Below are 24079 nucleotides of genomic sequence, written 5' to 3' on the forward strand. Positions count from 1 at the left end.
CCATACTGATGATTCCTAATCAGTTTTTTCCAAGTCCATATTGATATTGTCCCTCAGAATCCCCTCTACTAATTTTCCCACTGCTGATGTTATGCACACAGGCCTGGAGTCACCTTGCTTGCCTTGCAGTTCTTCTTAAGTAAAAGTACTACATTATCCACCCTCCAGTCTTCTGGTACCTCACCTGTGGCCAAGGGACCAAGCTAATGTCCTTTTTATCTAATTGCTTCCCATAACATCCCACATGCTCCTCTCAAGAAGGGCCATCCACATATTGAACCATAGTTCCATAGAACCATAGAAAATTACAGCATTGAAACAGGCCTTTTGGCCCTTCTTGGATGTGCTGAACCATTTTTCAGCCTAGTTCCACTGACCTGCACCTGGACCATATCCCTCCATACCCCTCTCATCCATGTACCTGTCCAAAATTTTCTTAAATGTTAAAAGTGAGCCTGCATTTATGACTTCATCTGGCAGCTCATTCCACACTCCCACCACTCTCTGTGTGAAGAAGCCTCCCCCCAATGTTCCCCTTAAACTTTTCCCCCTTCACCCTTAACCCATGTCCTCTGGTTTTTTCTCCCCTAGCCTCAGTGGAAAAAGCCTGCTTGCATTCGCTCTATCTATACCCATCATAATTTTATATACCACTATCAAATCTCCCCTCATTCTTCTATGCTGCTGGGAATAAAGTCCTGACCTATTCAACCTTTCTCTGTAACTTAGTTTCTCAAGTCCCGGCCACATCCTTGTAAACCTTCTCTGCAATCTTTCAACCTAATTAACATCCTTCCTGTAATTGGGTAACCAAAACTGCACACAATACTCCAAATTCGGCCTCACCAATGCCTTATACAACCTCACCATAACATTTCAACTCTTATACTCAATACTTTGATTTATAAAGGCCAATGTACCAAAAGCTCTCTTTACAACCCTATCTACCAGTGATGCCACTTTTAGGGAATTATGTATCTGTATTCCCAGATCCCTCTGTTCTACTGCACTCCTCAGTGTCCTACCATTTACCTTTTATGTTCTACCTTGGTTTGTTCTTCCAAAGAGCAATACTTCATACTTGGCTGCATTAAACTCCATCTGCCATTTTCAGCCCATTTTTCCAGCTGATCCAAATTGCTCTGCAAGCTTTGAAAACCTTCCTCACTGTCCACTACACCTCCAATCTTTGTATCATCAGCAAATTTGCTGATCCAATTTACCACATTATCATCCAGATCATTGATATAGATAACAAATAACAATGGACCCAGCACTGATCCCTGTGGCACACCACTAGTCACAGGCTTCCACTCAGAGAAGCATTCCTCCACTACCACTCTCTGACTTCTCCCATTGAACCAATGTCTTATCCAATTTACTACCTCACCATGTATACCTAGCGACTGAATCTTCCTAACTAACCTCCCATGTGGGACCTTGTCAAAGGCCTTACTGAAGTCCATGTAGACAACATCCACTGACTTCCCTTCATCCATTTTCCTGGTAACCTCCTTGAAAAACTCTTAATAGATTGGTTAAACATGACCTACCACGCACTATTGCTTGAGAAAATTCTTCTGGATGCTCTTAGCATTATGTCCTGTCTAATCCTTTACCTACTTCTAATTTCTCAACACTTTTTTAATTTTCTGATGTTTTCATGACCCATTTGTTACTAAAGTTGCAGGCTGAGAGGCGGAAGATTACATAGCAACCAGCAGCCCCAGTAGGTATGGAAGTGTGCTTTCTGGATATGACTAAAGATTATAACTCTGAATGGAGCTTTAAACCCATCTCCAACATTATAAGTAGCCTTCAGTGAGTGTAATTGGATGGTTCACTGACTTCATTTGCTGTTGAGTAATCCTTCAGTCAAGCAGGGGCCCAGTGGTCTTGCTTTATATTATGCCAAAACAAAGCTTCTCATCATTCATTGTGAAGTGACATTTTCCTGGAGGATGGACTGAGCACCATTTGCAACTGTCACAAGATCCCTACTGCTGGATGGTCAGACCCTTGTTCTGATGGATGATTTCCAAAGCTGTTTGGTTGATCACTCGACAATATGGGTGAAACTTGAGGCAACTGGTGGATTGTTGAAATCATCTTCAGATCAGTTTAATATCAGTTTAATCAGTTCAGCTTCATCCATGAGCTACTGACAATTATCAACAAAAACCCCCCAGGCTTCAGTTAAAGATATGTTGGTCCATGGCCTCCTCCTGTGCTAAGAGGAAGACACCCTCAGGGTGGAGGAGCAACGTCTTATGTTACATCTTGGTAGCTTCCAAACTGGTAAACAAATTTTCCCCACCCCTCTTCTTCAATTCCCCACTCTGACCTTTTACCTCTTCTCATTTGCCTATTACTTCTCCCTGGATCCCCTCCTCCTTCCCTTTCTCCAATGGTCCATCCTCCTCTTCTATCAGACTCCTTCTACTCCAGACTTTCACCTTTCTCACCTTCTTCTCCCCCACCTTTTTATTCTCGCATCTTCCCTCTTTCCAACAAAATGTTGATTATTTATTTATTTCCATAGATGCTGCCTGACCTGTTGAGTTCCTCCAGTGTATTGTGTGTGTTGCTCCAGATTTCCAGCACCTATAGACTTTCTTGTGTTTATGATTTGCTGCTGCACTGTGAAATCTCTTCGAGGGATGCCTACCCTAAAGAAGTTTAAATCTCTTCGACAGGAGTTCAGTGAAATCCTCTCTCATTGCTCCCCTTCTATGATCTCTGCTGCCCAACAACTCTGCGTCCATGTGCTCATGCAGACCTGATACCACAGCCATGTAACCTTCCTGGGAGTTAGTCTTTGCTACCATGTTATGCTACATGGCTTCCAGATCTGTTTTCAGGTCTCTCGGTTTGGTCCCACTGAGGATCCCAGGTACTAACATTCAATTGACCGCTTCTCCCTCCAAATTCTACACACCACCTTTCCGCATGTGGAAATATCTGGGGGCCCTGTCTCAGTCTCTGCAACAGTTCTGGGCTGCTCTCTCCTCCATCTGTCATGGACCGTTCTGATATTTTATCCTCTGCCAGATCAATACCTTCAACCACTGGTTCTTCACCTTCCTTGTGACCAGTAAGGATTGCAAGATCGTCCATCTCCAGACCACAGATCCCACCATCTTCAACTCCGATGGCCCTGGACACCCCAGACCGTGATCCCCGCTGCCTCCCACTCAGACCTTGATTCCATTGGACACCCGTTGGTAACAGATCTTGCTGACTCCATCCCTGGCTTCGATGGCTCTGGGCACCTCCGGAGGGGTGACACTACTATCACCAACAACAGCTCCAATGATCCCGAGTGGATCCAAAACACAGATTCCACAGCCGTCAATGCCGCCGGACGCCTTCAAACTACTCATTGCGCAGCCTCTAGCTCTGGTTGCAGCCTGAACCTTGAACTCTAGCACCACTCTACAGCCGCATGTCTCTCAGGCCTCATTGTCAGCTCTTGGGTCCTCAGAGCCTCCATCTTCCTCTCACCCCACATTCCCTGAACACCCCAACCCTCTTCTCCCCTCTGACACCACCAGCTTCTTCCCCACTCTGATCCCAGCTCTAATCCTTGCCATGTCTTCACTATTCCCTCAGACCTCCCCCTCTATGACGCAGAACTTTCTGTCCTCGGTAACGACCTCACCTATATCCCTCTTCACCAGCACCTCAGTGTGTTTTGCTCCCATCATGACATTGAGCTCTTCTTCTGTCGCCTCTGTCTCTGAGCCCATTTCTTTGGCAAGGATTCCACACCCCGCACTGATGTCCCCTTCTCCCATCTTCATCTGTTCTCCTCTTCTTGGATACACCTCTCTGTTTCTTTGCCTGCTCTCAAACTGCCAATGAGACATGAATCATCTCGACTTCAGTACTCCTCTGTCTTCCTCAAACCTTTCCTCCTCTGTACTTACTGTCCTCCATTCTCTCTGTACCAACCCCAAATTTACCATCAAGCCACAGACAAAAGAGGTGCTGCTGTAGTGTGGTGCACTGACCTCTACCTTGCTTAGGTGAGCTGGCAAGTCACAGACACCTCCTTATACCTACCCCTCAAAGTGGACCCCACTCTAGACCATCAGAAAACTAACTCCAACACCATCTCTAACCTCATCCACTTTGGAGATCTCCCAGCTACTGTTACCAAATTCACAGTTCCCACTACTCACTTCTATCTCTTACCCAAGATCCACAAACTGGACTGTCCAGGTAGGTCTGCTTCTGTGTCACTGAACTCATGTCTTCATATTTTGATTCCATTCTATCCCTCTTGGTTCCCATCTACATCTGTGAAGCTTCTTACACCCTTAATCTCCTCAGTAATTTTGAATTCCCAGGTACTGATCACCTCACCTTCACCATGGATGTACAGTCCCTATACACTTCTAGCCCTCATCAAGAAGGCCTCAAAGCTCTCCACTTCTCTCTTGACTAAAGAACCAACCATTTACCTTCCACCACCACCCTACTCTGAACTGGTCATCAGAACTGGTCATCACGCTGAACAAATTTTCCTTCTACTTCTCCCAGTTTCTCCATTCGATGGGTAAACATGGCCAACTGCATGTTCCCCTGTTATGCCTGCCTCTTCGTTGGCTATGTAGAACAGTCCATGTCTGAAGCCTTCCCTGGTTATTTTTCCCAACTCTTGCTCTTCTACATCGATGCTGCTTCATGCACCCATGCTGAGCTCATCAATTTTATCAACTCTTTGCCAATTTTATCAACTTCCATCTTGCTCTTAAATTCACTTGGTCCATCTCTGACAGCTCCCTCACCTTTGTTAATCTGTCTCCATCTCTGGAGACAAACCGTCAATTGACATCTTTTATATACCTAATGATTCCCATGGTTATCTTGACTATACCTCTTCCCACCCAATCTCCTGTAAAAATACTCTTCTTTGCCTCTGCCAAAACTGGTCCCAGGATGTGGCTTTCTATTCCAGGAGGTCAGAGATGTCTTCCTTCTTTAAAGAACGGGCTTTCTTCCTCTCCACTATTGATGTTGCTCTCATTCGCATTTCCTCCATTTCCCGTACCTTAAGACCACAAGACATAGGAGGAGAATTAGGCCATTCAGCCCGTTAAGTTTGCTCTGCCATTCTATCATGGCTGATCCAAGATCCCACTCAACTCCATACACCTGCCTTCTTGCCATGCCCGATCAGGAAACAATCTTCCACCTTAAATATACCCATGGTCTTGGCCTCCACCGCAGTCTGTGGCAGAGCATTCCACAGATTCATTACTCTCTGGCTAAAAAGATTCCTCCTTAACCCTGTTCTAAAAGGTTGCCCCTCAATTTTAAAGCTGTGCTCTCCAGTTGTGGATACTCCCAGTACAGGAAACATCCTTTCCACATCCACCCTATCTAGTCCTTTCAACATTCAGTAGATTTCAATGAGATCCCCACACATTTTTCTAAATTCCAGTGACTACAGACCCAAAGCTGCCAAACACTCCTTGTATGTTAACCCCTTCATTTCCGAAATCATCCTTGTGAACTTCCTCTGAACTCTTTTCAAGACAACACATCCTTTCTGCCATCAGGGACTCAAAACTGTTGATAATACTCTGTGGCCTGACAAGTGTGTTATAAAGGCTCAGCATTATCTCCTTGCTTTTATATTCTATTCCCCTTGAAATAAATGCCAACATTGCATTTACCTTCTTTACCACAGACTCAACCTGTAAATTAACCTTCTGGAAGTCTTGCACAAGGACTTCTAAGTCCCTTTGCACCTCTGATATTTGAACCTTCTCCCCATTCTGCATTGTTGTTTCTTTAACCAAAATGCATTATCATACATTTCCCAACACTGTATTCTATCTGCCACTTTTTTGTCCATTCTTCCAATTTGTCTAAGTCCTCCATTGACATTGACAAACAATATGAAAAGTAGTGGTCCAAATCTGACCTTTGAGGAACACCATTAGTCGCTGGCAGCCAACCAGAAAAGGCTTCTTTTATCCCTTTTGCTGCCATCGCCTGTCAGCCATTTCTCTATCCATGCAAGTATCTTTCCTGTAATGCCATAGGATTTTATCTTGTTAAGGAGCCTCATGTGTGGCATCTTATCAAATGCCTTCTGAAAATACAAGAAAGTGACATCCACTGCCTTTCTTTTGTCCACCCTGCTTGTTACTTCCTCAAAGAACTCTTAACAGATTTGTCAGGCAAGATTTCCCTTTATGGAACCCATGCTGACTTTGACTTATTTTATCATTAGTCTTCTAGTACCCCCAAAACCTCATCCTTAATAATAGACTTCAACATTTTCCCAACCACTGAGGTGAGGATAGCTGGCCTATAATTTCTTTTGCCTTCCTCCCCTCTTAAACATTGGAGTGACATTTGCAATCTTCCAGTCCTCTAGGACCATGCCAGAATCAAGTGATTCTTGAAAGATCATGGTCAATGCATCAGTTATCTCTTCAGCAACCTCTCTCAGGACTCTGGGATGTAGACTTATCCACCTTAAGACCTTTGAGTTTGCCTAGTACTTTTTCCTTTGTAATAGCAATGGCACTCACTCCTGCTCCCTGAGACTCATGGACCTCTAGCACATTGCTATTGTCTTCCACAGTGAAGACCAATGCAAACAACCCATTAAGATCATCTGCCATTTATTTGATTACATCTGCACTCCGGCTTAACAGTGATAGAGTTCCTCTTGCCTTTACCTACCACCCTATCAGCTTTGGATCCAATGCATTATACCCCACAGGTTTTGCCATCTTCTCAGGGATCCTGCCATTAATCAGATCTTTATCTAACCCCATCCCCAGCTTTCCACAGGGATTGCTCCCTCTGCTATTCCCTTGTCCATTCATCCCTCCTCACTGATCTCCCTCCTGGCACTTACCCCTGCAAGTGGCGTAAGTGCTCAATTTGCTCATACACCTCCTACCCCACCTCTATTCAGGGCCCCAGGCAGGCCTTCGAGGTGAAACTACACTTCAGCTGTGAATTTGCTGGTGTCATCTATTGTATCAGGTTCTCAGGATGCGGCCTCCTCTAAATTGGTGAGACCCACTGTAAATTGGGGAATGGCCAAACATTTTAATTCCAATTCCCTTTTCCATTCCAGCATGTCAGTCCATGGCCTCCTGTCGTACCAAGATGAGGCTACCCTCAGGGTGGAGGAGCAACACCTGATATTCTGTCTGGGTAGCCTCCAATCTGATGGCATGAATATCAATTTCTTCTTCTGGTAAACAGATTCCCCTGGCCCTCTTCTATTCCCTAATCTTACTACTTCTTACCTGCCTGTTACTTTCCCCTGGGTCCCATCCTCCTTTCCTTTCTCCTACGGTCCATTCTCCTCTCCTATCAGATTTCTTCTTCAACTCTTGACCTTTCCTACGCACCTGTCTTCACCGAACACCTTCCAGCTAGTCTCCTTCCCCTCCCCTCACCTTTTTATTCTGGCATCTTACCCCTTCCTTCTCTGTCTTGAAGAAGGGTCTCGACCCAAAATATTGACTATCTACTCAGTTCCATAGATGCTACCTGATCTGCTGAGTTCCTCCAGCATTTTGTGTGTGTAGCTAAAGAATTTTGTCTCAGATAGGGGTTGAGGATTAATTATTTAAAGGTCATCATATCTGAGATTGGGTTTGACTGAGATACAGGTAGTAGATCCACTTTGGAGCTCACAGTTTTCTGTTTTCAGGATTCGGAACCATTCCTGTCAGTGGGAGCTGCCTTTCCAAGTTGAACTAATTATCAAATTGACAGAGAGCCTGCTATTCAGTGGAGACTTTATGCTTTTCACAGCTTAGACTCTCAGACACTGCTGCCTGCATTTACAAGACCAATTGCGCCACCACTCCAACGCAGTTAGTTCTCTAACTAGCACTTGTGAGCCAGCGTGCTACTTATTGTTCCTGTGAAAACTGGGTCTGCCAGAGAGAGAGAAAAATAACAGGAGCCAAGTGTGTTGAAGGAGCTGTTTGCAGTTCTGGTGCTGAACAAAACTGGAGTAGGAGTGGTGCTGAGCCCTGCATCCTTGAAACGTGTGAGTGCAGCCCTGTGCTGTGAAGCATCTTCACCCCGGCTTGTGCGCACAATTAATTGGGATGAAATGTTTGCCCGACTGCTGTGCAAGGTGTGTGCTGCGTACTGAAGACATTTGAGAAATGGGGAAAGAAAGGAATTTGTCACGGCACTTTCGGTATGAATCTTAAGTTCTTGCAGGAGTAGAGGCTCAGCTGGATTCTTTAAATTACACAGGGATTCAGCATCATAGCCCTGTTCATAAACCTTAAGAGAGTGGACCAACTGAGATTAATTTCTTTTCTTTTAATGCCTGAGGGTAAAGCTGAGGAAGTAAGTGCAAAGCATCTTACGTAGATGCTGCTTTGAGAGAGAGCGGGAGAAGGAGAGAGAGAGAGAGAGAATGAATATATGTGTGCATTACAAGATGGTGATTAAATGTTTAAGAAGAGAGAGAGAAAGAGAAAATATATGTGTGCATTACAAAACGGTGATTAAGTGTTCAGCTTTTACCATCTATTCCTGTTCCTATTGAATGAGGAGAATACTGTTGTCGATTTTCTTATTGTTGTGGTTTCAAGATAATCAAGTGCTAGTTAAACCTGTGCTTTGGATAAAAATATCCATCATTGGAATACTGTCTTGACAGTTATTTTTCTTTCTAGAAATCTGTAAAACTGTCAGAAGTACAGTTTTGATTGGACAAATATAATGCCGTTTTCCAGTCCTCTTAGTCTGTGGGATTCTCTGCAATAACACTTAAAACAATATCCATCTTAGCCTTTGTCGTGCTAGGTGGATAGTTACAGTGAGTGAGCCTTCCCTGCTTAATAAACTCCATAGTTACACAAGATCATTGCTTTGCTAAATATAGAGAGTATAGCAAGAAATTCTCACCGTGTTTTGCTATATGGCAATATCTTTTGCAGCACAGTGAGCTTTGCAGGTACATACAGTACAAGGCAGGTTGGTTCCGATTGGAACCGCAGACATTCAGCCACTGAAACCGATGTAAGTCCTGGCCTTTCACTCGGGATTCCCTGATAGATGGATCTGAGTGGCAGAGTCCACAATTGCTCGGGTTCCACAGCTTTCTTATTATACCACAAGTAGCCCTTATTTTTTTCTACAAAGACATAATTACAATGAAAAGGAAGAGGTGAATTTGCTCGAGGTTTTCCTTTTCACCACTGTAAATGCTTTTAGCTGAAGTTACAAAAACAATTATTCAATAAAATTCCCCATCTGTGACAGGAGCTTTAAAAATTAATTAAATGACACATTTATGATATAGACAATATGGATAATTATCATAGCATGAGGCCACCGATATTTTAATTTGGGTTAATTCCAGAGGTGTCATTAATATCTTCCAGTCCTTCTGGTTGATTGCAGTTTTGGAGTGATCTGTTGCTAATTAAGGGCAGGTAATATTAATAAGCGAGGGATTTCAAAATTATTACAAGATTTGTAAAGAGAAGTTTAAAAACCATTATCAGATTGGTACCATGCTGATTCCCATGATTTAAGTTGGTAACATTATTAAAATGGATATCATCTGCGAGTGAAGGAAAAGATTTCCTCTGTTTCCAATATATATTGCACCTCATCTGGTTATGTATGGTGGGAAACTGTGGAGGGAATCTCAGTTTGTATTTTATTCATTCTGTGTATTTCCTGGAGGTGTTCATTGAAACAGATCAACAGAATTGTTTATTCAATGAGCACATTGCTTTTATTAAAAATAACAACTTTAGCTTTTAATCGTACAACCTGACATTATTCCCCCTCCTCAACCCCAAGTTGAGCACGGTTCTGTGCTGTGTGGGTACAAAACATTTACTTTTTGGCCTTGGCCAAAGGATGGAGGCCAACCTCCATCCTGATGGCAGCAGTGAGAAGAGAGTGTACAGAGCATTATAAGAAGTATGGCCAGGTGTACTCTGTAAGCTGGGGACTAAAGCAGGCCTGGAAAAAACAGCTGGGGATCAGAGTGTGGTTGGGAACATTAGCAGGAAAAGAGGATATCTGTGGAAGATCAACAGGAGGTCAGAGATGGTAGTTGAGTGGTATATATGGCATGTTTACAGCCCACCTTAAAGGGGGAGGGTGAAGTCTTGGTACATATGGGCACCAACGATAGGAAAAGCAAGGAGGTCATGAAGAGAGATTTTACAGAGTAAAGTAGAAAGCTGAAAAACAGAACTGCCAGGATAGTCATCTCTGGATTGCTACCTGTGCCACATGCTAGTGAGGATAAGAATAGGAGTATTTGGTAGATAAAGGAACTGGTGCAGGGGGCAGGGTTTCAGAATTCTGGATCATTGGGATCTCTTCTGGGGAAGTACAACCTGCACAAAAGGGACAAGTTACACTTGAACCTGAGGGGGACCAATACCCTTGCGGGCAGGTTTGCTAGAACTGTTCAGGAAGGTTTAAACTAATTTGATGGGGATGGGAATCAAAATGATAGTGCTAAGGATGGGGCAGTTGGTAAACAAGTAGATGCAATGTGTAGTAAGACTGCTAGCAAGGACAGGCTGATGATAGGGTAAAATTTAAGTTAGCAGGTTGAATTGCAAGGCAAAAGGGGGATAAAATCTAAATAAACATAGAACCATAGAAAATAGGTGCAGGAGTAGGCCATTCGGCCCTTCGAGTCTGCATCACCATTCAGTATGATCATGGCTTATCATCCAACTCAGAACCCTGTACCTGCTTTCTCTCCATACCCCCGATCCCTTTAGCCACAAGGGCCATATCTAACTTCCTCTTAAATATAGACAATGAACTGGCCTCAACTGTTCCCTGTGGCAGAGAATTCCACAGATTCACCACTCTCTGTGTGAAGAAGTTTTTCTTCATCTCGGTCCTAAAAGGCTTCCCCTTTATCCTTAAACTGTGACCCCTCGTTCTGGACTTCCCCAACTTCGGAAACAACCTTCCTGCATTTAGCGTGTCCAATCCCTTTAGAATCTTATATGTTTCAATAAGATCCCCCCTCAATCTTCTAAATTCCAGCGAGTATAAGCTTAGTTGATCCAGTCTTTTTTCATATGAAAGTCCTGCCATCCCAGGAATCAATCTGGTGAACCTTCTTTGTACTCCTATGGCAAGAATGTCTTTCCTCAGATTAGGGGACCAAAACTGCACACAATACTCCAAGTGTGGTCTCACCAAGGCCTTGTACAACTGCAGTAGAACCTCCCTGCTTCTGTACTCGAATCCTCTTGCTATGAATGCCAACATACCATTTGCCTTTTTCACCGCCTGCTGTACCTGCATGCCCACTTTCAATGACTGGTGTACAATGACACCCAGGTCTCGTTGCACCTCCCCTTTTCCTAATCGGCCACCATTCAGATAATAATCTGTTTTCCTGTTCTTGCAACCAAAGTGGATAACCTCACCTTTATCCACATTAAATTGCATCTGCCATGAATTTGCCCACTCACCTAACCTATCCAAGTCACCCTGCATCCTCTTAGCATCCTCCTCACAGCTAACACTGCTGCCCAGCTTTGTGTCTTCCGCAAACTTGGAGATGCTGCATTTAATTCCCTCGACTAAATCATTAATATAAATTGTAAACAACTGGGGTCCCAACACTGAGCCTTGCAGTACCCCACTAGTCACTGCCTGCCATTCTGAAAAGGTCCCGTTTATTCCCACTTTTTGCTTCCTGTTTGCCAACCAATTCTCTATCCACATCAATACCATACCCCCAATACCGTGTGCTTTAAGTTTGCACACTAATCTCCTGTGTGGGACCTTGTCAAAAGCCTTTTGAAAATCCAAATATACTACATCCACTGGTTCTCCCCTATCCACTCTACTAGTTACATCTTCAAAAAATTCTATAAGATTTGTCAGACATGATTTTCCTTTCACAAATCCATGCTGACTTTGTCCGATGATTTCACCTCTTTCCAAATGTGCTGTTATCACATCTTTGATAACCGACTCTAGCATTTTCCCCACCACCGATGTCAGGCTAACCAGTCTATAATTCCCCGGTTTCTCTCTCCCTCCTTTTTTAAATGATGAATACAGGATGGATGGTTTTATATTTGAATGCATGTAGCATACGGAATAAGGTAGACGAACTTGTAACGCAGTTAGAGATTGACAGGTATGTCATTGTGAGCATCACCAAGTCGTGGCTGAGAGAAGATTATAATTGTGAGCTTAACATCCAAGGATACACATTATATCAAAATGTCAGGTTCAGAGGGATTGGCATGGCTCTGTTAGTAAAAAATGGAATTAAATCTTTAGAAAGAGAAAGATACTTTTTACCAGCCACCAACAGTATATTCATTAACTATTTATCTCTTTTCAACCGTTCTTGAGGTATATAACCAAAATATGTTCTTACTTTCTAAGGGTATTTCACATTTAAAGATGTCTTGTAGGGCATTGTGTATCCCACTCCAATAGTCTTTGATAACAGGGCATTCCCAGAAAATATAATGGTTTGCATTTTGATTTCCACAATTTCTCCAGCACATAGGCTCTTACTAGAAAATGGTTATCACAGGAGAGCCCAACCTTAAATGCATGGATGGACATTACAATGGACATTTACAAAATGGAGAAGATAACCTCATCTGTTAATCATAAGTTGGAACAATTTGATTCATACTGGGAAGAATGGTTTAACTACATAGCACCTCATAGGCCTGATTTTATTCTCACTAATCAATGAATATGTTGTAAAAAAAGATCACTCCCTACTTGTACATAGTTTTCTCCTTTCACTTGTTCTTTCTCTCCTCTCTTTAAGTGTATACCTCAGATACATATTATGTGGAGATTTGTGGCATATATGACTATATGATATATATGTACAATATCTGAAATACATCTTATGGAAATGTTTGTTTGATGATGAACTTCAATAAAAAATAAATTACAAAAAAAGAAAGAGAAAGATACAAAATTGTTGTGGGTTGCGTTAAGAAACTTCAAGGGTAGAAAGACTCTGAGAGTTATATGCAGGCATCTAGTAGCCAGGATGTAGGCTACAAATTACTATGTGAGATAGGAAAGGCATTTAAAAAGGACAATGTTACGATAGTCATAGGGGATTTCAAGATGTGGGTAATTGGGAAAATCAGGCTGGTGCTAGATCCGAAGAGGGGGAGTTTCTAGAATGCCTACTAGATGGCTACTTAGAGCAGCGTGTGGTTGAGCCCACTAGGGGGTCAGCTATTTGGATTGGGTGTTGTGCAATCAACCAGAATTGATTAGAGTGCTCAAGGTAAAGGAACCCTTAGGGGTCAGCTCAGGTTGAAGACATGGCGAAGTACTCCACATAGCTGGGGGGCACAGGCTTTGAGTGCCCTGGGGCTGACACCACCCGGGCCTGCAGCCTTGCTTGGGTGGAGACGTTTCAGCTGTCTTCTCACCTGTTCAGCTGTGAAGCCCACCGTGGTGATTTCAGGTGGGGGAGGGGTGTAGTCACGAGAGCAGGGTGGGGGGCTGTGAGGAGTGGAGTATGTGTTGGTTGGGGGCCGACAACAGATGAATCATGTGGGGGATGGGCAGGGGCCACAGGGTCAAATCTGTATATGGTTATAAGTTCGTTGGCCCTGTCCACACTGCCTTCAGCTCCTCTGTTGCTAGTTTGCCGAAACCCAGTGATGGTCCCCATCCCACTCCAGACCTCTCTGATGTTGTTCTGCTGGATTTTCCACTCAAGCTTCCTCCTATACCTATCTTTAGCCTCCCTGATCTTGGCTTTCAGGTCCCTCTGTATTGTCCTCAGCTCCTCCCTATTTCCATCTCTAAATGCTCTCTATTTAGCGTTCAGGATGTCCTTAATGTCCTTTGTTACCCATGGCTTGTTATTTGAATAACAAAGGACAGTTCTTGCCGGAACATTGCAGTCCACACAGAAGTTGATGTAACCAGTGATGCACTCTGTGAGCCCATCAATGTCCTCTCCATGTGGCTCACAGAGTGCCTGCCAGTCTGTCACCTCAAAGCAACCCTCATAAGCCTCCCCCGTACTTGAAGCTATGATGTGGTGGCCATTATAGAGACTTGGATGGCTCAGGGACTGGGATGGTTACTTCAAGTGCCAAGTTTTAGATGTTTCAGAAAAGACAGGGAGGGAGGCAAAAGAGGTGGGGGCGTGGCACTTCGGCCCACAATGTTGTGCCGACCCTTAAACCATGCTTCCCATATAACCCCCCACCTTAAATCCCTCCATATACCTATCTAAAATTTCACTAGTGTATCTGCCTCCACCACTGACTCAGACAGTGCATTCCATGCACCAACCACTCTCTGAGTAAAAAACCTTCTTCTAATATCCCCCTTAAACTTCCCTCCCCTTACCTTAAAGCCATTTCCTCTAGTGCCTTGGGAAAGAGGCACTGGCTGTCCACTCTATCTATTCCTCTTAATATCTTTTATACCTCTATCATGTCTCCTCTTATCCCCCTTCTCTCCAAAGAGTAAAGCCCTAGTTCCCTGAATCTCTGATCATAACGCATACTCTCTAAATCAGGCAGCATCCTGGTAAATCTCCTCTGTACCCTTTCCAATGCTTCCACATCCTTCCTATAGTGAGGTGACCAGAACTGGACACAGTACTCCAAGTCTGGCCTGACTAGAGTTTTATAGAGCTGCATCACTAATTTGCAACTCTTAAATTCTATCCCTCGACTTATGAAAGCTAACACCCCATAAACTTTCTTAACTACCCTATCTACCTGTGAGGCAACTTTCAGGGATCTGTGGACATGTACCCCCAGATCCCTCTGCTCCTCCACACTCCCAAGTATCCTGCCATTTACTTTGTACTCTGCCTTGGAGTTTGTCCTTCCAAAGTGTACCACCTCACACTTCTCCGGGTTGAACTCCATCTGCCACTTCTCAGCCCACTTCTGCATCCTATCAATGTCTCTCTTCAATCTTCGACAATCCTCTACACTATCCACAACACCACCAACCTTTGTGTCGTGTGCAAACTTGCCAACCACCACATCTACTCCCACATCCAGGTCATTAATAAAAATCACGAAAAGTAGAGGTCCCAGAACCAATCCTTGTGGGACACCATTGGGTCACAACCCTCCAATCCGAATGTACTCCCTCCACTACGACCCTCTGCTTTCTGCAGGCAAGCCAATTCTGAATCTACCTGGCCAAACTTCCCTGGATGCCATGCCTTCTGACTTTCTGAATAAGCCTACCATGTGGAAACTTGTCAAATGCCTTACTAAAATCCATGTAGATCACATCCACTGCACTACCCTCATCTATATGCCTGGTCACCTCCTCAAAGAACTCTTTCAGACTTGTTAGGCACGATCTGCCCTTCACAAAGCCATGTTGACTGTCCCTGATCAGACCATGATTCTCTAAATGCCCATAGATCCTATCTCTAAGAATCTTTTCCAACAGCTTTCCCACCACAGAAGTAAGGCTCACTGGTCTATAATTACCTGGACTAACCCTACTACCTTTTTTGAACAAGGGGACAACATTCGCCTCCCTCCAATCCTCCGGTACCATTCCCGTGGACAACGAGGACATAAAGATCCTAGCCAGAGACTCAGCAATCTCTTCCCTCGCCTCATGGAGCAGCCTGGGGAATATTCCTTCAGGCCCCGGGGACTTATCCATCCTAATGACTTTTAACAACTTCAACACCTCCTCTCCCTTAATATCAACATGCTCTAGAACATCAACTTCACATATTGTCCTCACCGTCATCAAGATCCCTCTCATTGGCGAATACTGAAGAGAAGTATTCATTGAGGACCTCGCTCACTTCCACAGCCTCCAGGCACATCTTCCTGCCTTTATCTCTAATCGGTCCTACCTTCACTCCTGTCTTCCTTTTGTTCTTCACATAGTTGAAGAATGCTTTGGGGTTTTTCCTTTATCCTACTCGCCAAGGCCTTCTCATGCCCCCTTCTTGCTCTCCTCAACCCCTTCTTAAGCTCCTTTCTTGCTACCTTATATTCCTCAATAGCCCCATCTGATCCTTGCTTCCTAAACCTCATGTATACTGCCTTCTTCTACCTGACTAGATTATCCACCTCACTTTTCACTCATGGTTCCTTCATCCTACCATTCTTTATCTTCCTCACTGGGACAAATTTATCCCTAACATCCTACAAGAGATCCCTAAACATCGACCACATGTCCATAGTACATTTCTCTGCAAAAACATCATCCCAATTCACACCCGCAAGTTCTAGCCTTATAGCCTCATAATTTGCCCTTCCTCAGCTAAAAATTTTCCTGTCCTCTCTGATTCTATCCTTTTCCATGATAATGCTAAAGGCCAGGGAGCAGTGGTCACTGTCCCCCAATGCTCACCCACTGAGAGATCTGTGACCTGACCCGGTTACTTAATACCAGATCTAGTAAGGCATTCCCCCTAGTCGGCCTGTCAACATACTGTGACAGGAATCTGTCCTGGACACACTTAACAAACTCTGCCCCGTCTAAACCATTGGAACTAATCAGGTGTCAATTAATATTAGGGAAGTTAAAGTCACCCATGATAACAACCCTGTTATTTTTGCACCTTTCCAAAATCTGCCTCCCAATCTGCTCCTCAGTATCCCTGCTGCTACCAAGGGGCCTATAGAATACCCCCAATAGAGTAACTGCTCCTTTCCTGTTCCTGACTTCTACCCATACTGACTCAAAAGAGGATCCTGCTACATTATCCACCCTTTCTGTAGCTGTAATAGTATCCCTGACCAGTAATGCCACCCCTCCTTTTCCCCCGCTCTCTATCCCTTTTGAAACACTGAAATCCAGGAATATTGAGAATCCATTCTTGCCCTGGTGCCAGCCAAGTCTCTGTAATGGCCACTACATCATAATTCCATGTATGTACCCAAGCTCTCAGTTCATCACCTTTGTTCCTGATGCTTCTTGCATTGAAGTACACGCACTTTAGCCCTTCTACCTTACTACCTTTACACCCTTTATTCTGCTTCTCTTTCCTCAAAGCCTCTCTATATGTTACATCTGGCTTTACTCCATGCACTTCTTCCACTGCTCTATTGCTCCGGGTTCCATCCCCCTTGCAAATTAGCTTAAACCTTCCCAAAGCTACCTGCAAGGATATTGCACCCCCTCGAGTTCAGGTGCAACCTATCCAATCTGTACAGGTCCCAGATTCCCCAGAAGAGATCCCAATGATCCAAAAATCTAAAACCCTTCCCCCTGCACCAACTCCTCAGCCACGCATTCAACTGCCATCTCCTCCAATTCTTACCATCACTATCACGTAGCACTGGCAGCAATCCTGAGAACACCACCCTTGAGGTCCTGTTCTTCAGCCTTCTGCCTAGTTCCCAAAACTCACACTTCAGGACCTCATTCCTCTTCCTGCCTATGTCGTTGGTACCAACATGTATCACAACTTCTGGTTGCTTTCCTTCTCATACCAGGATGTCATGCACCCGGTCAGAGACATCCCGGACCCTGGCACCCAGGAGGCAACAGACCATGCGGGTGTCCTTCTCACATCCACAAAATCTCCTGTCTGCTCCCCTGGCTATAGAGTCCTCAATGACGACAGCTCTCGTCTTCTCCATCCCACCCTTCTGCACCACAGAGTCAGACTCAGTGCTGGAGGCCCTGCTACCGTGGCTCACCCCTGGTCGGTCGTCCCCACCAACAGTATCCAGGATGGTAAACTTATTATTTGGGGAGTGGCCACAGGCATGCTCTACACTACCTGTCTACTCACCTTCGCTTTCCCCCCTCTGACTGTCAACCAATGACCTGTTTCAGGCAGCCTAGGTGTGACTACCTCCCTGTAGCTCTCATCTATGACTGCCTCATTCTCCCTTATGAGTCGAAGGTCATCCAGCTGCTGCTCCAGATTCCTCACATGGTCTTCCAGATCACCCAGCCGCATGCACTTCTGGCAGATGTGACTCTGCAGAAGAAGGGAGTTCCCCCATGACTGCCACATCTCTCATGAGAGGCACATCACCGTCTCAGGAGGCATTGTAAAGCCTAACTTGGAGCAAGCTTGACCTCTGCCTCTTCTTGCTGAAGCCTCTCGAGTCAAAGCCTTAAAGCTCCACTCCTTCACTGGCCCACTCACTCACTGGCCACTTTCCACTGCTAGGTAGTGTTCGATATTTCCCAAATATTGATTGGCATCTCCCTAGAGCAAAGTGTTTATATGGGGTGGAGTTTGTTAGGTATGTGCAGGAAGGTTTCTTGAGACAATATGTAAATAAGCCTACAAGAGGAGAGGCTGTACTTGATCTGGTGTTGGGAAATGAACCTGGTCAGGTGTCAGATCTCTCAGTGGGAGAGCATTTTGGAGATAGTGATCATAATTATATCTCCTTTACAATAGCATTGGAGAGGGATAGGAACATACAAGGTAGAAAAACGTTTAATTGGAGTAAGGGGAATTATGACGCTATCAGGCAGGAAATTGGAAGCTTAAATTGGGAACAGATGTTCTCAGGGAAATGTATGGAAGAAATGTGGCAAATGTTCAGGGGATATTTGTGTGGAGTTCTGCATAGCTACGTTCCAATGAGACAAGGAAGTTATGTTAGGGTACAGGAACCATGGTGTACAAAGGCTGTAATAAATCTAGTCAAGAAGAAAAGAAAAGCTTACAAAAGGTTCAGAGAGCTAGATACAAAAATACAACTGCAGATGCTGGGGATCAAAGAATACGTACACAATGCTGGAAGAATTCAGCAGGTCAGGCAGCATCCGTGAGAAAAGAATAGCCAACGTCTCGGCCCGAAACGTTGGCTACTCTTTTCTCACGGATGCTGCCTGACCTGCTGAGTTCTTCCAGCGTTGTGTACATATTCAGAGAGCTAGATAATGTTAGAGATCTAGAAGATTATAAGGCCAATAGGAAGGAGCTTAAGAAGGAAATTAGGAGTGCCAAAAGGGGCCATGAGAAGGCCTTGGTGGGCAGGATTAAGGAAAATCCCAAGACATTCTACAAGTATGTGAAGAGCAAGAGGACAAGATGTGAAAGAATAGGACCTATCAAGTGTGACAGTGGGAAAGCGTATATGGAACCGGAGGATATAGCAGAGGTACTTAATGAATACTTTATTTCAGTATTCACTGTGGAAAAGGATCTTGGTGATTGTAGTGATGACTTGCAGCAGACTGAAAAGCTTGAGCATGTATATATTTAGAAAGAGGATGTGCTGGAGCTTTTAGAAAGCATCAAATTGGATAAGTCGCCAGGACCAGATGAGATATACCCCAGGCTAATGTGGGAGGTGAGGGAGGAGATTGCTGAGCCTCTGTCAATTATCTTTGCATCATCAATGGGTACAGGTGAGGTTCTGGAGGATTGGAAGAGTTGCAGACGTTGTTCCTTTATGCAAGAAAGGGAGTAGACCAGTGAGTCTTAGCTCAGTGGTTGGTAAGTTGATGGAGAAGATCCTGAGAGGCAGGATTAATGTAAATTTGGAGAGGTATAATATGATTAGGAGTAGTCAGCATGGCTTTGTCAAGGGCAGGTCATGCCTTACCAGCCTGATAGAATTTTTTGAGGATGTGACTAAACACATTGATGAAGGTAGAACAGTAGATGTAGTGTATATGGATTTGAGCAAGGGATTTGATAAGGTACCCCATGCAAGGCTTATTGAGAAAGTAAGGAGGCATAGGATCCAAGGGGACATTGCTTTGTGGATCCTGAATTGACTTGCCCAAAGAAGGCAAAGGGTGGTTGGAGTCGGGTCATATTCTGCATGAAGGTCAGTCACCAGTGGAGTGCCTCAGGGATCTGTTCTGGGACCCTTACTCTTTGTGATTTTTATCAATGACCTGGATGAGGAAGTGGAGGGATGGGTTAGTAAGTTTGCTCATGACACAAAAGTTGGAGGTGTTGTGGATAGTGTAGAGAGCTGTCAGAGGTTACAGCGGGATATTGATAGGATGCAAAACTGGGCTGAGAAGTGGCAGATGGAGTTCAACCCAGATAATTGTGAAGTGGTTCACTTTGGTAGGTCAAATATGATGGCAGAATATAGTATTAATGGTAAGACTCTTGGCAGTGTGGAGGATCAGAGGGATCTTGAGGTCCGAGTCCATAGAACGCTCAAAGCAGCTGCGCAGGTTGACTCTGTGGTTAAGAAAGCGTACGGTGTATTGGCCTTCATCAATCGTTGAATTGAATTTGGGAACTGAGGGGTAATGTTGCAGCTATATTGGACCCTGGTCAGACCCCACTTGGAGTACTGTGCTTAGTTCTGGTCGCCTCACTACAGGAAGGATGTGGAAGCCATAGAAATGATGCAGAGGAGATTTACAAGGATGTTGCCTGGATTGGGGAGCATGCCTTATGAGAACAGGTTGAGTGAACTCAGCCTTTTCTCCTTGGAGTTTCGGGGGATGAGAGGTGACCTGATAGAGGTGTATAAGATGATGAGAGGCATTGATCATGTGGATAGTCAGAGGCTTTTCCCCAGGGCTGAAATGGTTGCCACAAGAGGACACAGGTTTAAGCAGATGTAAGGGGTAAGTTTTTTACTCAGAGTGGTGAGTGTGTGGAAGTGGCTGCCGGCAACGGTGGTGGAGGCAGATACGATAGGGTCTTTTAAGAGACTTTTGGATAGGTACATAGAGCTTAGAAGAATAGAGGGCTATAGGTAAGCCTAGTAATTTCTGAGGTAGGGACATGTTTGGCACAACTTTGTGGGCCAAAGGACGTATATTGTGCTGTAGGTTTTCTATGTTTCTATGAGATTCACGAGAATGATTCTGGGAATAAACGTGTTACCATATGAGGACCAATTGATGGCTCTGGACCTGTACTCACTGGAATTCACTGGAATGAGTGGTATCTCATTGAGACCTATCGAATGTTGAAAGGCCCCAATAGAGTGGATGAGGAGAGGATGTTTCCTATGATTGGGGAGTCTAGGATCAGAGAGCACAGCCTCAGAGTAGAGGGATGTCTATTTAGAATAGAGATGCAGAGGAATTGCTTTAGCCAGATGGTGAATCTGTGGAATTCGCTGCCATGGGCAGCTGTGGAGGCATGTCTTTGGGTATATTAAGGCAGAGGTTGATAGGTTCTTGATTAGTCAGGGCATGACGGAGATTGGGGCTGAGAGAAAAATAGATCAGCCATGATGAAACGTCAGGGCAGACTTGATGGCCGAAATGGCCTAATTCTGCTTCTATATCATATGGTCTTAAAGGGGTATGGCTAGCTGAGTGAACGGGCAAGAGCATGGCAGATGGAATATAAAGTGGAAAAATACAGGATCATCCACAGAGCATATAACACACGCACTGCTAATACCCTATTAAATGACATGAACAGTGGAACTTGGGTGTGCTTCTACACAAAACACTGAAGTCATTTAGGAACATCAAGCAAATAAAAGGGCCAATGAAATGTTCACCTATATAATTATAGGGCCATTATGTTTATTCTATTATGAAGCTCGGGAAGGAATTCTTCAGAGTTCAGAAGAATATGAGAGGAGCTCATTGAAACTGTTGAATGCTTAAAGAATTTAACAAGCTAAAGGCAAAATGGATGTTTCCTTTGACTGAGCAGTTTAGAACCCGGGACACAGTTAGAGAGTAAGTGGTTGGCTGTTCAAGACTGAGATGAGGAGATATCTCTTCATAGGACAGGGAATTCACTCCCCAGATATCATTCATCATATTTATTGAGAAAAGAGATCAAGAGCATTCAGGGCATTAAAGAAATCAAATGCAGATCCCTTCTGTACCCCAATAGTCACAGCCTCTAAACCACTTGTTCATTGGCATTCTTAGTTCTGACCAATAACCAATTCAATCCGTTTCAGTACAGTATTTTCAATTCCTTAACTGTAACCTTGTTGACTGATTTCTTGTGTGAGACTTTGGAAATACAAATACTTTCCACCCATGGTTACCCTCAACAATTCTACTAGTTACATCTTCAGAAAACTCCAACAAGTTAATCAAATATGTTTTCATAAATCCACATGGAGAGACTTTGCTATCTCTTAAGGCCGTCTTGTAAATCATAAAAACCTTAGAATTCAGCAAATGTTTAAGCTCACCAGTTTCTTTAGTACTATTCCTTCATTTCCTCATTCTTTACAGATCCAGACAGACACAAAGTCATTGTTTAATTTCTCTGCCACTCATTTATTCTCCATTCTTTCAATATGTAAGGAGTCCACTTAGTCGTCCTTTTTATATACTTCAAAAGCTTTCGCAATCAGTTTCTGTTTCTTACCCATGTATACACAAATTATATTGCCCTTTGTCTTTAAATCGATTTCTCAGTCCTCCTTTGTTGAGTTCTACAATACTCTCAATCCTTAACTGCACTGCAATTTCTGGCAACTCTGTAAGCTTCTTCTTTGCATTTAACATTATTTTTAATCTCCCTTGTCAGAACAAATGAATCACTTTTCCTGTATATTCCAAAATTAGTTCAGTGTTTCACCTGAGAATAAAACATATTTTATGCACATTTTGTGAATGAAATGCATCTCACTGTATTTTTATTAATCTTTTTTAATGGTTTCATTTTGGTAATATACTGTTATGATAATGGTCCTCACTTTATAGGTAAAGTGATACGGGAGTTAACAAATCCATAAGACCATAAGATATAGGAGCAGAATTAAGCCATTCCGACAATCGAGTTTTCTCCACCATTCCATCATGACTGATTCTGGATCCCAATCAACACCATATACCTGCCTTCTCACCATATCCTTTGATGCCCTGACCGATCAGGAAACGATCAACTTCAGCCTTAAATATACCCACGGACTTGGCCTCCATGCCAGTCTGTGACAGAGCATTCCACAGATTCACTACTCTCTGGCTAAAAAAATTCCTCCTTGGCTCTGTTCTAAAAGGTTGCCCCCCAATTCTGGATACCTCCATCAGAGGAAACCTCTCCCCATCCACCCTGTCTAATCCTTTCAATATTTGGTAAGTTTCAATTAGATCCCCCCCGCATTCTTCTAAATTCCAGTGAGGACAGGCCCAAAGTTGCCAAATGCTCCTCATATGTTAATCCCTTCATTCCTGGAATCCTCCTCATGAACCTCCTCTGAACCCTCGCTAAAGACAAACATTCTTTCTGAGATATAGGGCCCAAAACCGTTGACAATCCTCCAAGTGAAGCCTAACTAGTATCTTATAAAGGATCAGCATTATCTCCTTGCATTTATGTTCTACTCCCCTCGAAATAAATGCCAACATTGCATTTGCCTTCTTTACCACAGACTCATCCTATAAATTAACCTCCTGGGAGTCTTGCACAGGACTCCTAAGTCCCTCTGCACCTCTGATGTTTGAATTTTCTCCCCCTGTATATAATACTCTGCACTATTGTTCCTTTTACCAAAATGCATTATCATACATTTCCCAACACTGTATACTATCTGCCACTTTTTTGTCCATTCTTCCAATTTGTCTAAGTCCTGCTGCAATCACATTACTTCCTCAGCACTACCTACCCCTCCATCTACCATTATCCAAACCATTGACAAACAATGTGAAAAGTAGTGGTCCCAATACTGACCCTTGAGGAACACCACTAGTCACTGGCAGCCAACCAGAAAAGGCCCCCTTTACTTCCACTTGCTGCCTCCTGCCTGTCAGCCACTCCTCTATCCATGGCAGTATCTTTCTTGTAACACCTTAGCATTTTATCTTGTTAAGCAGCCTCATGTGTGGCACCTTATGAAATGCCTTCTGAAAATCCAGGTAAATGATACTCCCTGTCCTTTGCCCACCTTGATTGTTACTCTCTCGAAGAGCTCTAATAGATTTTTCAGGCAAGATTTCCCTTTACAGAAACCATGCTGACTTTGACTTATTTTATCATTTGCCTCCAAGTACTTTGAAACGTCATCCTTAATAATAGACTCCAACACTTTCCCAACTACTGAGATTAACTAAATGGCTTATATTTCCTTTCTTTTGCCTTCCCCCTTCTTAAAGAGTAGAGTGACATTTGCAATTTTCCAGTGAAGTGATTCTTGAAAGATAGCGAGCAATGCATCCGTTATCTGATGCAAAGTACCCATTAACTTCATCTGCCATTTCTTCA

General features: G+C 43.8%; 1 protein-coding gene across 3 annotated transcripts in view; it reads left to right on the forward strand.

Annotated features, from left to right (window-relative positions):
- Nucleotides 1–24079, forward strand: part of grid2ipb (glutamate receptor, ionotropic, delta 2 (Grid2) interacting protein, b) — a 241121-nt gene that overhangs the window by 15721 nt on the left and 201321 nt on the right. The window contains exon 1 of one of the 3 annotated variants that reach the window (XM_073061063.1): nt 7964–8194. The exons of 1 other annotated variant lie outside the window; for it this stretch is intronic. In XM_073061063.1, the coding sequence (XP_072917164.1) occupies nt 8160–8194 (35 nt within the window). In that variant the 5' untranslated portion in view covers nt 7964–8159. Of the gene's footprint in view, nt 1–7963; nt 8195–24079 lie in introns of those variants that run through there. One more of the 3 variants, XM_073061064.1, reaches the window with a different exon arrangement.

This window comes from Hemitrygon akajei, chromosome 11, assembly GCF_048418815.1.
Source record: "Hemitrygon akajei chromosome 11, sHemAka1.3, whole genome shotgun sequence".
Lineage (NCBI taxonomy): Eukaryota > Metazoa > Chordata > Chondrichthyes > Myliobatiformes > Dasyatidae > Hemitrygon > Hemitrygon akajei.